This window comes from Hyalella azteca, unplaced genomic scaffold (genome assembly GCF_000764305.2).
Source record: "Hyalella azteca isolate HAZT.00-mixed unplaced genomic scaffold, Hazt_2.0.2 contig12479, whole genome shotgun sequence".
Classification (NCBI taxonomy): Eukaryota; Metazoa; Arthropoda; class Malacostraca; order Amphipoda; family Hyalellidae; genus Hyalella; species Hyalella azteca.
Window position 1 is genome coordinate 70,471 of NW_025942437.1, and position 15,264 is coordinate 85,734.

General features: G+C 38.1%; 1 protein-coding gene across 1 annotated transcript; it reads right to left on the reverse strand.

Moving 5' to 3' along the window:
• Window positions 1–2,939: 2,939 nt before the first annotated feature.
• Window positions 2,940–13,364, reverse strand: LOC108678328 (solute carrier family 28 member 3-like). Its single transcript, XM_018166709.2, has 12 exons — window positions 13,329–13,364; window positions 12,936–13,097; window positions 12,527–12,712; window positions 12,187–12,197; window positions 11,614–11,832; window positions 10,683–10,812; window positions 8,582–8,743; window positions 7,048–7,301; window positions 6,571–6,745; window positions 5,895–6,053; window positions 4,943–5,123; window positions 2,940–2,988 (listed from the first exon to the last, which is right to left on the reverse strand). The coding sequence occupies exons 1-12, from the start codon at window positions 13,362–13,364 to the stop codon at window positions 2,960–2,962; spliced, it is 1,704 nt and encodes a 567-aa protein (XP_018022198.1). The 3' UTR covers window positions 2,940–2,959.
• Window positions 13,365–15,264: the final 1,900 nt, after the last annotated feature.

A 15,264-nucleotide genomic window follows, 5' to 3' on the forward strand; every position in this document is an offset into this window, starting at 1 on the left:
AACGCGATGCCTGTGTTTGATTGTTCTGGCTCAAGTGGTGGTGATAAAAAACGCTCCGTCTGTTTGGAAAAGAGTTCAAAGCTTAAAAAAGCAACGCTTGAAAAAGCGTTCTTGCACCATAAACGTTTCTTATATCCGTTAAAAAACCATTCAAAATCAGTCTGTTAATACTGATTTTTATTTATAATTTTATAATCCATGATTTTTTGATAGTTTATTTGCACTTAACCATTGTGCTGTTAACTAGAAAATTAATCGCACGTACACGATTTCACTTAGAGCGTTGTCATGATTTGTTTGAATATTTACTGCAAAACTCGTGGAATTTTCAGATTTGCAAAGTTACTTACATTAAGAATACAAACGTGTATATAATCTACCTGTATCCAAAACTTATCACTAACTCTTTGGCATTTCGTTTTAAAGACAACAACAAGCATGATTGCTCAAACGTGTTTCGTTCTAAGTTTCATTTGCATTCGTCCTAATTTTTCCTGGCATGCCAATGCAATTGGCCGCAAGGTCCGTAACCTTGAGTCTAACAGCAGCGGGAAACTCCTCAGCCTTCGTGTAATTTTGCGAGGCGAACAAAACAGTGAAACTCCAGAACTCATCGATGCAACATACATACTATATAGGTACCGTACTTTGCATTTTGCGCAATATTGACGTAAATTTAGTGAATTTGTGAGAGCGTTGGATTCGTTTTATCGCCTGGAATCAGAAAATATCTTGAGAAGGTATAATATTTATTGCTAGCTTCAAATATCAACAACATTGTGAACGAAGATTCCGTGATCAATTTAATCTTTTTCTAATTCTTGGAACTTGACTGAATCGTCCATGAAGAAGAATCCAGTGTAGATTTTTTTTCATTAAATTCGTTAAAATTCGTCGTCACTTAAACACTGGTATCGTAGAAATTTTGCTGAAAAACACATGAAATAATGTATGCTGTGTTAATTGCATTTGCAAATTTTATTCCTCCTTCAATATAATTGGACAATCAGTACGGCACTAGGAAGATCTCAGGATCAATCCTAATCTTCCTGCTCCACGACGTCTGTGCGAAGCCTGACGCATGTTTCCGCCTAACTCCCTCGGCAGGGGTTAGGACGGCGCATCATAGTGAGTGATGGCGTAAAATAGTCATTGTTATTCATGAATGGTGAATATTTTCTATCATTTTCATGCAACGTTGAATAGTGTTAGTAACTTAGTAGTAGCAGTAGTTAACATGGGATAGTGTTGAAAAACATGTAATTATGGTAGAGAATAATACTAAATGGGTTAACGAGATCACTTGGTTGAGTGCTAGCGAATTATTGAAAAAAACTCAAACAGTTTTATGCGACAAAAAGACATTGAGCAGAACGATTGGATGTAATTGTCGGCATTTACTGTTTTCATGTTCGCAAAACCATTTTTTAGGCCTAAACTGACAGTTTGGGCAGCAGTTTGAGCGTCTCACCCCCGCCTTCTTGTTCAAAACAGGCAACTTCTTGCAGGCACAGCGTGGTTCCTTATAATTAATGTTCAAGTACTAAATTATTAAATTTTTTATTGTATTGTACAATTAATTTGTTTATTAATGTGCTACTAATCTATGTAACAAACACGCATCATTTGTGTAGAAATGCTTTCAATGCAATCTTAGATTGCCTGAGATGAACCTCTACCACCAACCACGACCACGTCTCAGCGTAGACTAACAGCGCGCCATCATTCAACGTTGGGGCTGGTATGAAGAGTAGCCAACTTGGCGGGGTTCTCCGCGCGTCTTCTGTAGGAGCTCATGGCGCCAGATCCAAGAGTCAACAGTTGCTTAGTTAATGATGTAAGTCAAGTTCCAATATTCCCCTACGTTGAAAAATAATATAATGAAGCATTTATAATCTAATTTTCTGGAGCCATTTCAGACCAGAATTTGATTATTGCAATATTAGGTATCATGATAAAATCACAGAAGAAGAAAAATTCTACAACAGAACGACTTCTGTTCAAGCTCGTGATGAAATATATTCAACATGGAAATCCTAATATGAATTGATTTATTTTAAAGATCATTTATCAAAAAGTAAATTTTCTCAATAGGAACTTCAACGCACAGCGCATGGTGATCCTAATAGCCAGTTCTATGCAGGTCCTAAGAGCCAGTTCTATGCAGGTCCCTAAGAGCCAGTTCTATGCAGGTCCCTAAGAGCCAGTTCTATTCAGGTCCCTAAGAGCCAGTTCTATGCAGGTCCCCAAGAGCCAGTTCTATGCAGGTCCCTAAGAGCCAGTTCTATGCAGGTCCCTAAGAGCTAGTGAGAATGCTAGTCAATGCAAGCCAATTCAATGTAGCTCCTCTAAATTCAATTGAATGCAGGTCCCACTCCTCTATGAGTGCCAGAGATTCCTAGACCTAGAGTACATTTGCCCCTAAGAGGATTTAAGCCTCCTATATGTCTCTAGGTCACCACCGGCTGAGACTTCCAACGGTATCCCGGTTTCTTGGTCATTGTCGCACTGCTATCCACGTTATGAAAATGACAAAACATTATGTAAATTTTAGTTATTCAATTTGGCGCATATACATATATGAATTTAAATGTTGCCCATTGTCCATTTGTACCTATAAACATGAAAAATTCATTTAAAAATATTCAAAAATAGTGAATAAACACGATGAATTATCCGATCATGAATTCGCTCTTCTCGGTCGCCAAATTTGGTATTGAAGTTTATGGCGCACATTATGGCGCACTAAAAAATATTATGTGAAAGTAAAATTTTCAATTCAAGTTTTAATTAATTAAATGCATTGTAAATTTCCTGGATTAATCCAAACATAGGATTGGTTGTTGCAATGGAAAGTCTGTCGTTGCTTTTCCTTTTCTCGGAAGATTTTTGCTCGTGTTGAATGACCAAATTTTAATTGAGGACAAATTAATTAAACGCTGCTGCTGATTGCTGCCGGTTACGAACTCTCGTCACCCAGCAGAACGCCTGCAAAAGAGTTACGATTAGCCATGCAGAAGCAATAATTAATATACAAATTGAAGTAGTAAAAAATATTGTTGAAAATTTCTCAGTACTTTGTCAACTATCATTTTTCATTATAAAGTAATACAACATCTAGACAGCACTTGGCTTACATATGTAAAACCCATTTTTTAGTTCCGTAGGCATTTGTTTTCATTATAATTACGACCAGACTGAGCCCATAATTTTCTAATATTTCTGTACGGCGGAATAGCTGTTCAGACCTTCTTTCGATATTAGGAAGTGAATCTCAGAACATCACGATTTATCTGATTGAACCGGTTCGCGAAATTGAAACTGAACATGTTTATTTTACGTCATCTAAAAACTAAAGCGGATTTTCTTTATAATTTAGCCGAAATACGCATACGAAGCAGCTCATAATAATTATTATTGAGTTTATAGTTTATCAAACAAAACGTAACCGATTCAGAAGGCGCTTGGTAAACTCAGGCGTGAGGCAGGATATGGGCACTGACGAACTATAGAACTAGCGTTCATATCGTGTTCACTATTTTTACTTGGACTTATTGAAGCCAGTGCCCTCAGCAGTCACGTCGAACACCCCTCGCGTAATGTAGCCACTTGTACCCACCCATATTGCTGCTTATTCTCTTCCGTGTTGCGGTAGCTGTAACCTCCTGCATTCGTCTCAATCCAGGCGTTATGGTGTGGCCGGTTCATGAAGCACTCACTTATTTCAATCTTTGCTGGTCCTACAAACGTTAGACCGCGTTCGTTATTGCTCGAACCCGCTCCACTCGCATCTTTTTCAATTTTGTTGCAATATTTTTGTATGACCGTTCTCCAATCATCTAAATTTTTCGTGATATTAAGCAGCTTTTGTAATTTAGTCTTTAAGTTACAAGCCTTTACTGATTCCGAAGACACTCGGCAAACCCAGCCGTATTGCGAGGAGCTCTAAGTGATTTTATTCGGTATTTGAAGCGTTATTATTTAACACGTTTGGTAGTATTATTTATGGCTATAATTTGTTGGGATTAGATCCTTTATGTCATTTCTACTGCTCTCATAGTGGGGAAATATCTATCATTTTTCGCAGTCTCGGCGTAATGGATGTTAGAACCTTCAACAACCTGTGCCTTGCTGATGAAGCTTCTGCTGCGCTAAAAAGATTGACAGTCGCTGTTGTTATGAATTTTCCCTAATTTCTGAGACGCGCTAGTCTTATCCTATTGTAGCTATTATTATGTACGTGAAAAGTTTTTTTTCGAAAATTATTTACTAAATTTATGAACTGTACTGTATTAGTCGCTCCAAAGTAAGATATGAACGTGTGTTGATATGGTCCAGATGCAACTCGTGTTAAATTCAATGAAAATGTTAGTTTATCTATGTAACCTAGATTATGCTTCTTTAATTGATACTGTCTGAAATAATAGAATTTGAGAGCTAGAGTCGAAATATTTTATCTTCTCTGTTTTAATTTATACGCTTTGCAACTATTACCATTTTACGGTGGTGCTTCCGGTTATACATACAATACACGGAAAATAAAATATAATGGAGGCCTCATTCCTTGTGATACATGCATCATTATGTATAATTAACGCACCTTCACGGGCATTAAAACATAATTATCTGTAGTGCAAACAACTGTACATGTAACATTCGCAAAATCACCATCATTGCATCCGCCTCTTCCTGCGATGCACAAAACCTTATCAATAGTTATAGCATTGACTGCACTGCACGCAGCCTTCCTCACAGCTATGCTGTCACTACCTGCAATGCACGCATCTTTCCTCTCAGCTATGCTGTCACTACCTGCAAAGCACGCAGCCTTCCTCACAGCTATCCTGTCACTACCTGCAATGCACAACAACTATGCTGTCACTACCTGCAATGCACACAGACTGTCACTACCAGCAATGCACAACAACTTTTATGTCACTACCTGCAATACACGCAGTCATGAAGCACGCAGCACTGCCAGCAATCATGGCCCTGAAGACGATGCTGGCGACGTGAGTACGGCGCTCTGGAGCCAGCGCGCCGATCACGCCGAGCTGGATGCCCATGGACGCGAGGTTGCTAAAGCCGCACAAGGCGTACGTTGCGATCACCTGCGACCGAGTCTGGGCCGGCCGAACACGTGGATTGATATGATGATGATATCATACGTTACGTTGTAATTTTTAATTTTGTTAGCAAATTTGTAATTGAAAAACTAACTGGAATTAGCTTATAACATGTTTCTTTTCACAACACTTCTCGTTAACTTCATTTCTTGTTGTTTGTTTATCTGTCTGCTCTTATAATCGATATTTAACACACTTCTACCTGTCCAATCGATCTGAAATTTGGCTCACTTGCGTAAAGTTGAAGACAATTCATAAATTAATTGACAGAATAAATGATTTAAAATTTTTTTTTTTCATTATTAAAAAAATTTAAAAATAATTTCGTCTGCTACAAATCTTATAATCCATATATGACACAAATTGACCTGTACAATCGATCTGTAATTTTGCACAATTGCATAAAGTCAGAGACTGCGTGAATCAGTTGACAGAATAAATAATTTTGGTAATTAACAAAATTTTGATATCTTAAAAATTTTTGAAAAATAATTCTTTTAAATATTTGAAAATAAAATTAGAAATTCATTGTACACGTGTAACATCCAAGAGACTGGATTGTTCAGAAGTGTTGTCATTAAAAAGTAATTTTTTAACGCGTATTATTTAAAATCCATTAATTAGTATCCCACATTTGTGGTGAGGGACTTGGGGAAATTACGGTACATACTAGCAGAACAGTGTGACCCGAATTTGCAAAAAATGATGAATGTTGTGTAGATTTTAACTCGTAAATACTTGTAAGTGATCATCTGACAGATGACTCACAGAAAGTTGGTCATCTTTGATCATTTCGGACATAGCCGAGTAGGCGACGAACTCGTTGACGATGGTCTTGAGTCCCAGGAGCGTCCCCACGGCATGACACTCGTCCCAAGGCACACCCATACTCCACGCCAGCGGCATGAAGATGTACCCGAACACATTCTGCCCAGAGAATATGTGACAAGACTGTAACACTCAACGTGTCCTCACACTCATACTCCACGCCAGCGACATGAAGATTTACAGGAACACATTCTGCCCAGAGAATATGTGACAAGACTGTGACACTCAACGTGTCCTCACACTCACTCCACGCCATCGGCATGAAGATACACATCGCAGATGATTCTAACACCACATCCAGCCCAGCACGCCCCAAGTCACTACCGTGCTCCACGCTAGACGTATAAAATTTACCCGAACAAACAATTAATGTATCAGATCATCAGCGTATAAAATTTCACTTTCTCTATGCATTGGTCCTGGAAAATCGGATTTTATTTTACGTGAGACTCCTTATCGCACGAAGTAAGGTCAGAGCATTTGCGACGTGCGGTCGATTTCCAGCCTCTAAGTTACAGGGCGATGCAGTAACCTACTACGTCCACAAAATTTTAAATCCGTGACCAAAATTACACTAATCGCTTGAACTAGTATTCAACTGCAAAAAATTACACACCTGGAGCGTGCAGACGCCTGCATCTGCACCGACGAGTACACAGGACCAGTCGAAGATGGCGTTGAAGAAGGCGATGAAGGCGATGAAGGTGATGAGGTTCGCTGCGATGTTGGCCACCAGAGGCAGCGCGGCTACCACACCCTCGACCGCAGCGTGTAGGACGTTAGTTTCATCGCTGATGATGGAAATAGAAAGGTATTCAAAGGTAGTGGAATTTCAATATGATCGGCTGGCTTAAATTTAGACGATCTTGAGTCCATCAGGATATTAAGTCGTGGCCTGGCAGTGATAAGTGAAGTGAAGACTAAGACCAACGTCGTAGTCTCAGTCACTCTCCTATCCTAAGGGAAAGATTAAATAGAATTGACATTCGAAAAATGTTTTCTTTATTGATTATGGAAAAACTTACTTTTAAAAACATCGATTTCTTCGCAGGCAATTCTAAGGAAGGAATAATTATAGCATTTCAGGTTGCACCTTCTGACTACGGGAATTTCCTGAGCAGACGTCTTGCTGACTTCGGTCTCTGGGTAGAAGAGCTTGGAGTACGCGAGCGCTGCTGGGGCGCTCATGACGGAGGCGCTGAGGAGGTGCGACGCCGAGACCCCGAAGCTGATGTAGGCTGCCATCACCGAGCCCGCGATGGTGGCAAAGCCGCCGGTCATCACCGCGTGTAGCTCCGACATCGTCATCAGGTGGATGAAGGGGCGGATCAGCAACGGCGCTTCAGACTGCCGTGTTATGACATTTGTTTTAATGCGTAACGTAAAAGAATTCCATTGAAGCATGCTGAATGGTGGATGTGAGATTTATTTAGAAGCAACGCTTTAGTAAGTGCTCAAATTGAAGGAAATTTAAGGCTCCGAAAGGCTGTGTAAAGCTTGCATAAGGTGCTGTTGTTCCCGAGACCGCGAGAGCGAGAGTTGTTTATAGTTTGGAATGGCGAGGGCATCAAACGGCTGACCCTTGCGGATTTCAAAACTGTCGCGGCGTCACTTCGAGGGAGTTGGCGTAACGGTGCGCGACGGCTGCGTATAGAAGGACGTTAAAATTGGCGCCAAGTTCTGTTCTACGGAGGTGACCGTCGCGCAAGCACGGTCTGCAGTCAGTGGACTTTGTAACGGCAGGGGCCGTGAGACCGTCGGTTTTGCCGTTTTTCGAACATTGACGATCGCGACAAACCTGGACTTATCGAGGCAGCCAAGAGTCTGGTGAGCACGTCAAGAAAATCAACATCAACACTACAGCTGCAACTCAGCCGTGAGACAATGCGAGAGGGCCACGAGTTGTACAACGATTATAACGCACGTCATCAGAAGATTCAAGTTTTCGAGCTTATCATCGGTACGGTCATCAATACGATACGGTCACCATTTTCATCAGAAGAAACGGTACGGTCACAATCATCAACCGAAATACGGTCGTCATAAATTCTACGGTTAGACCGGCCGTGAGACATCACTAAAGCACGGGAAATACGGCCATGAAGAAAGAGCAACTGTAAAGTGGACGCGAGAATACAGCAGCGGTACGGCCGCTGAACATACGGCCGCAAACGTGTGCGCAAGTTACGGTCGTTTACAACAGTCGTACGGCTCAACGGAACTGCAACGTTCTGGTAAAATAAGATGACTTTTATGATGTAAACTGATAGGCTTTGGACTTTTGATTGTGTTCAGATTACCCTTGTCAAGTACTAGAGATTTTTGTTAACGTAGGATGTTAAATTTAATATTTCAATTTAATATGAAATGTATCAGTGTTTCATTACAACCCTCTCTTTGTACTATGTTTTTTACCGTAAACCCATCCATACGAGAACTTTGTCATGCGCCTTTTAAACCACTGCGGACCAATCTGACGAAATTAAAAAAGCGATGGCCAATATTATAAAAGTATAATAAAAGAGAAAAATCTCAAAATTAATTTAACATATAAACTCCCTATTTATTCAAGTGGTTGTGTGATTTGATTGATTGATTCGTATGAGTTTGATTTATTACATCTTCACCATGCTTAGGAAGATGCTGGCCGCTGCGATGACGCTCTCACAGGGAGTCGTGCCGATGGTGGCTTGCATAAGCCAACCAAGTTTAATCACAATCCACTGCATGATGCCGATGTAGTAAAGTATTTTAACGCAAAAACTGAAGAATATCACAGTAGGCAGGATCTGCACAGCAAAATATTATTTAAAATTACTAATGACCATTGGGTGAGTGGAGTATCAACATTCAGCGAGTGGGCGTCGAAACCAAAAATTAGGAAAATGATATACGCTGCAACGCGGAACGCTGAAAAAAATATGAGAGACTTAATGCAAAATTTATGTTTTAGTAATACTAGAGATTCTCTAATTCGAAAACATCAAGAAAAAAATCCGGTAGGCCGAAAATGTTTGCGTTTAGAAAATAAAAAATCTCTTTCAAGGCTTCAAATCAGGTCCACGATAAATAAACATGATAAATAATTTTTCTTATTTTGATAAAACCCCTCAATGCCACTTTTCTCAGTTATGCACACACATATAACTTCGAACATATTTAAATTGCTACAAATCAACTTTAAGCACATGTATACTCTTTCTAAGAATATATTATTTCTTGTGGCATTTCTTACCATTCACTGAAATCCGATGAAGAATTAAGGCAGTAATGATAAATGTCCGGATGAATTTAAGCGCAATATAGGAAAAAAACAGCTAAAATAGCTAGAAATGAAGAATATTTTACCACCTTGACATTGAACAATACTTCACAATAGGAACATGCTTGGATACATTAAAACATACAAATCCCCAGTGCAGATGTTTGAATTCTGATAAAGTTTCTCATCAAGTTCAATTTCTTGCGAGCACGCACGGCTGAGAAGTGTGGTGTTTTAGTATTTTTTTGTATGAAATTCATCACATTGAAGGTTTGTTGTCATCCTACATGAGACAAGCGGACGTGACGACGCATGAACTGATGTCACCGACTGATAATCGATGAAAATTACTACAAATAATTGGTGACTAAATATCATATATATAATTGCAATTCAATTGTTAAAAACAATTTGATTCGTAGTTTTTAAACAAAAAATTTAGTGAAGTAAACAGAGTTTTTTCCCGATATATGTATATATATCATTGGGAAGCGAAGGAGGAGAAATAATGCTCAATAAAATTCATACGCACATGCATGAACCTTGAATGCTGTTCAACTTTAACATTTAAAAAATATATATTCGTAGAATTTAAGCAGAACAAAGGGAAGGTTTGGAAAAACGTTTTTATTAACTGTTCCAGATAATAAATTTATTTTATTTTAACAGGAATATGATTTTATTATTCATTAAAATTTAAATGTGAAGAAAACTCCGCAAAAATTCACCATATCTGTATTGAAAACGTTTCGGAGTCCAGCTCCATCGTCAGTTCGAAAAATCTAAAACACAAATACAATAAGAAGTTGATACTGTCGAAATTCAAAAGAAAAAATACAGAAATTAAAACCTAAATTTACAAACAAAAGACATTATTAACGTGAAAACCCATCTATTCACAATTTTTAGTGGATAATAGCTATAAAAGGCTGTATTTTAACTATGCCTCTCTTTGAAAATATCCAAGGATTCCAAAATACGCAGATCGGAAGCAACAGAACTAGAAGCTAAAACCATAAAGTCAGCGTCGGTCACTGGAAAGTTGCATTGTTCGGCGTGAGTGCGCACAGCTGAACGAGGAGGGTGTGATAGTTACTGCCCCGCACTACAACTCCTTCCTTTATGCTCTGCGACCCTAGAATATAGATTGCGTGACGTTATCTGAACGTACGCAGATGTATATCGTGCACAACTATATTTATAAACTAAGGACGATGGAGCTGGACTCCGTAAGATTTTCAATAGAGATATGGCGAATTTTTGTAGAGTTTTCTTCGCTTTCAAATTCATAGTGAATTTGTGATTTAAGCAATCTAGTGACAGAAATATTTTTAATATTTACGCATTGGACTTATCAGCGGTTGCTGCAAGGCAGGTAGGCATTAATCTTCTCCGTAAATATCCAAATGCCAAAAGAAATGATCCCAAACATTCAACGTTCCTAGAAGTCCCGGATCGTTCAGTACCTTGAACGCAAAGACGGCGAACTTCGTTCCAAGAGGTCCAAAAACATGGTTGCTACCGTTTTGCGTGAACAACAGAATTTGGGATAATTTCCTCCCCGTACACTCGAAGAGCTTGCGCCCCACGGGCCACCTGTGTGCTCAGGCGAAATGGAACAAAAATCTTGATGTAAATGCAGAACAAAAAGGTGTAGGATAAGGTAATATATTGTCACAAATTAGAAGGTTACGTAAAAAATTACCTTCATATAACATAATAATATTTGAGAACAAAGAAAATAAATACATATTTACATATATCATGATATATGAAAATATGCACTTTATATGACATATGTTCGAGAAAAATATTTGAGCAAATACGTTGGAGAGCTGACGAAGATGACCAGAATTAGACGGAAGATTCACGCAGAAATTAATATGAAGATTGACTTTTGATTGACGAAGACTTTTTTGGTAGTGAATCTATTCGTTTTAACGGTAACTAAGAATGTTACGTTGAATAATCATTAGATAGACTTACAAAATATTTACTGGTATTTTACATTAAAAATAATCTGTTTAGAATGTAACCTAACCTATCCAAACCTAACCTTGCCATGCCTAGGCTGACTAAACCTTACCTAACCTGGTCTAACCTAACCTGATCCGACCTGACCTAACCTTACGTAACCTAACTTACTTCACCTTACCTAACCTAACCTAACCTAACCTTACCCAACCTATTCTAACATAACCTAACCTAACTTAACCTTACCTAACCTAACCATATCTAACCTAACCTAACCTAATCTAACCAAACCAAACCGAAACCGGACCTTTAACTAGTATTATTTGTTGGCTCATTTAAAACCTTGATTAAGTCATTGCTGCTCGTTTTCTTGGGCACAAGTTCTGTGTCCAGAGTAAACCATGAATGCTGTTCTCTATTCACCTGAGGACAATAACGCCCAGAATGAACTGGAGGGCGAGGCCCCAAATGACTTGTCTCCAGATAACTTTTTTGGGCGCGACTGAGAAGACAAAGCCCAACAAAATGAACAAGAAGAGGCCCACCAATGACTGCAGTCGCCTGCGGTCATTGCTCGTGTCGACGTACAAGTAGAATGATATGGCAACTGTTACGATGAGGTATATCACCCACCGCACCAACCTGAGGTGCGATCATGAACAAGGAAAATAATCATTTGTATAAAAAATGAAACGCAATACCGCACGGAGATTAAAGTTGACAAAAGGACTTGGAACTTTAAATAATTAATATCAATTTGATTTAAATTGATGACACAAGTTGGTGTATTGATAACACAAGTTGGCGTATTGATGACACAAGTTGGTGGCTAAAAACTCATATTGTCCATTAAGTCAGTGGCCATCGCTATGCTGATTACTATCACTGGTTTTGTTCAGTGACGATACTCACTTCTTCGACCAAATAGCGTGGGTGAATTTTTTTAATGCATTCAGAGGTCTACCATCAGAATGCCTTAGCCCCCAACAACACAACGGCTTCATACCCTGCCCACATAATGTCATGTACTTTATTACTAGCTTGGCATGAATTCTTCCAACAACAAAGGAAAAAAACAGCTTAATAGATTGTAAAATCAACAGCAATTCGCACATTTAATTTAGAAATAATCGCACAGATGTAGGACCACTTGTATAATTTTTAACCATGGAGTAATTTAATTAGTATTTAGTTTGAAATTCTCAGGGAAAATTATGAATCATTTTAAAATTATCAGGCAAAAAAGATGAAATTAACGCGATTTTTGGTTACAATTCATCTACATTCATCTATTATTAATGTTCTCTGAAGAACGAGTGACATTTTTCAAGCTCACCAGAAAGTAAACGACGAGGATAGCCAAGAAGCCCGTGACGAAGAGCAAGAAACCGTCGCCCTCGCACCAGTAATCTGCCTCGTCAACGTCGGTGTCGACGTGCAGCGCGACGAGGAGATACGCGACGTAAGCTAGCGTCAGCAGCACGTAGCAGGAAGACGTCAGACGACGTCTCAGCTGAGTGCTCTGAAATTGGCTTGCCCATCATGATTTATACTCGAAATCTGATCGATAAAGTATATTTATGGGATTATCTTATGTAAATAAAACTTTAAATTGAAGAACTGATTTACGGAAATAATTTTTTCAAACGGAAGTTATGAAAACTCGATCTGTATCCATTTAAATGTAATAAATTTTTTTTATTATTGTACAAATTTCCACTACGTCAGAAGTTTATCGGTCTGACCTTCGCATACGCTTTGAATTTCGACTTGCGTTCGCTGAATCCAGGAATGCAGCTAAAGAGGCTGTAATCTCCCTCGCCTGTTTGCCCATATCCAATTGACTGGCGTCGTGCAGGCTGAGCATCGATATCTTGGTGATGAGCGTTACGTTGTCGGTCCAAGTCCTGTGAGAGATTGCCTCAAAAATTCAATTGTATAGGATATATTACATTCTACAATTAATTTTAGCTATTAATATGGTTATATACTCGACGACGCGTAAATGTCATAATAATCTTGATAATTTTAAAGAAAAAAATTTGTCCACGTTAAAGTTATTATTAGTTATATTTATTATTTTTTTATATTGAATATATTAAATTAATTGAAGTAATTGTTGATAATAAAATATTCACCTCAATTGCTTGCAGACCAGCGCCGACATCGGCCATCTTGATTGTCAGATAAATATTAAAAATGCTTCAAGTAAAATTTGGAAAAAGTTCTTTTTAAAATTATGAAATTTATCGGAAAGTATTTGGGCTGTAATCAGCTCACAATGAAACTTTCATTCAGATAAAAATATGATTTTTTACTATTCAAGAGGTTCTTATTTCCGAACAATAGTTCATATTTCTGAACAGTCATCCTGAATATTTATTGAATAATTTTTTATTATATGATTTCAAACAAATTTCAATTTGTTGATCGGACTACGCTGGAATTGAGTTTACGCAGGCAGTTTATGCAAAATCCTGAATTTTAGCCATAATAGTTCAAAAGATATTTGTCCAGCGAACAACTTTTTACCTTCAAATCGGCAGTATCGATGACACAAGCATAAGAATATTGGATAAACAAACCCAGACATAACATCTCCTAGTCGTATCATGAATATTTCTGATTTTCCATCGAGTTATTATTGTCATGCACAATAGCCTCATAAATGGCTGAATGACTCATAACTGTTCTGAATTGATGCATGCATTGGATGCATTGTAAACACTGCCACTAAGACAGCTTCATGTCAAACTGCTGGGCAAATTTATTCACAAATACGATTGTATAGCGGTATCGAGAAAGAATTGGATCATGCGAGTCTTGCAATGCGGAAGTATGCGGTCTCTAAAGTTACGGAATGAGCGATAAGCGGTGCATGCCTGTAGTCACGGAATGATGAAAATTCGGTAACTAAAATCATGAAATGAGATATGTGTGGTCCCTTAAATAACGAAATAAGCGGTATGCGGTCCCTTAAATCACGGAATTAGGTATATGGGCACACTGTGGGTGCTTGCATTCTGTGTCCCCATATAGCTGTGGTCTCTCAATATTTCACTTTGTCTCGCGCGACGTCTGATGTTCGGGAGTTGCAAGATTTTTGCTATAGAAACTCCCGTTCGTCGTCGATGTATTGCAAAGTTTCTGTGCGTTCGATTTACATGCAGTCTGAACCTCAATGCGTGCAGATTTTGTAATAATTTTGCTGTAAAAGTTTCAACTAGTAGCTGTTGTCTCATGATAATCCATGGTAACAGTGGCGCAATATACAATTTCAACACAATGATCTCTCAATATTCTATAGATGAGCGGGTCATTTGCGACAAAAAACAAGTAAAACTACATATTGAAAGTGAATATGTATTAATAGTTTATTGTGCGCCGAGTAGTTGATGAGCTGTGAGTTAATAGCTGTGTCGATGTGATAGTATTTTATAAATTTTATATCGAAAATAAAATCGGAATGTATTCTGACCGGAAGACATTAATTTAACGAGAGCAAAACCTATATCTCATATCATCGACGATTCCGATTTTCCTCTAATTTATAATGTTATAATTATATATATTATTAATGATTTCACAAGTAATCGAGCTTACTTTTAACTTGAGGCAACAATACGGAATTCTTCTACACTTAAGATTTGCTATTCAAGTTGAGAAAAAGTGTCACTTTTTTGGGTGTGATTTTCGACGTCTATTGAGCACAAACTGCCTCACACAACCTCCCCATGACGCGGTTGTAACTGCAATGAAGCCATATCCTCATTGTTAAGATGACAACTCACACGAGATCTCATAGCTTATGGTTACGTTTTGTTTTCATTCACCAAGATTCCCATTTTGTTCCAACTCTTCGTTAAATCAAACCTATTATAAAAGTTAATAGCGATCGCAAAAATGAGTATCAATAGGTCACAGAAGACACGTTCCCTGTCGTGGCTATTCTACCATACGCTCCTTGCTTATATAATATAATATAATGTAATATAATATAATATAATATAATATAATATAATATAATATAATATAATATAATATAATATAATATAATATAATATAATATAATAT

Excerpts from the sequence above, each read along its gene's own strand:
- LOC108678328 (XM_018166709.2), bottom strand. The coding sequence starts at position 13,364 with ATGGCCGATGTCGGCGCTGGTCTGCAAGCAATTGAG. Across the intron at positions 10,813-11,613 it reads CTGGGCGTTATTGTCCTCAG|GTGGCCCGTGGGGCGCAAGC; the intron begins GTGAATAGAGAA and ends CTGAGCACACAG. Across the intron at positions 2,989-4,942 it reads CATGACTGCGTGTATTGCAG|GCGTTCTGCTGGGTGACGAG; the intron begins GTAGTGACATAA and ends ACTCTTTTGCAG.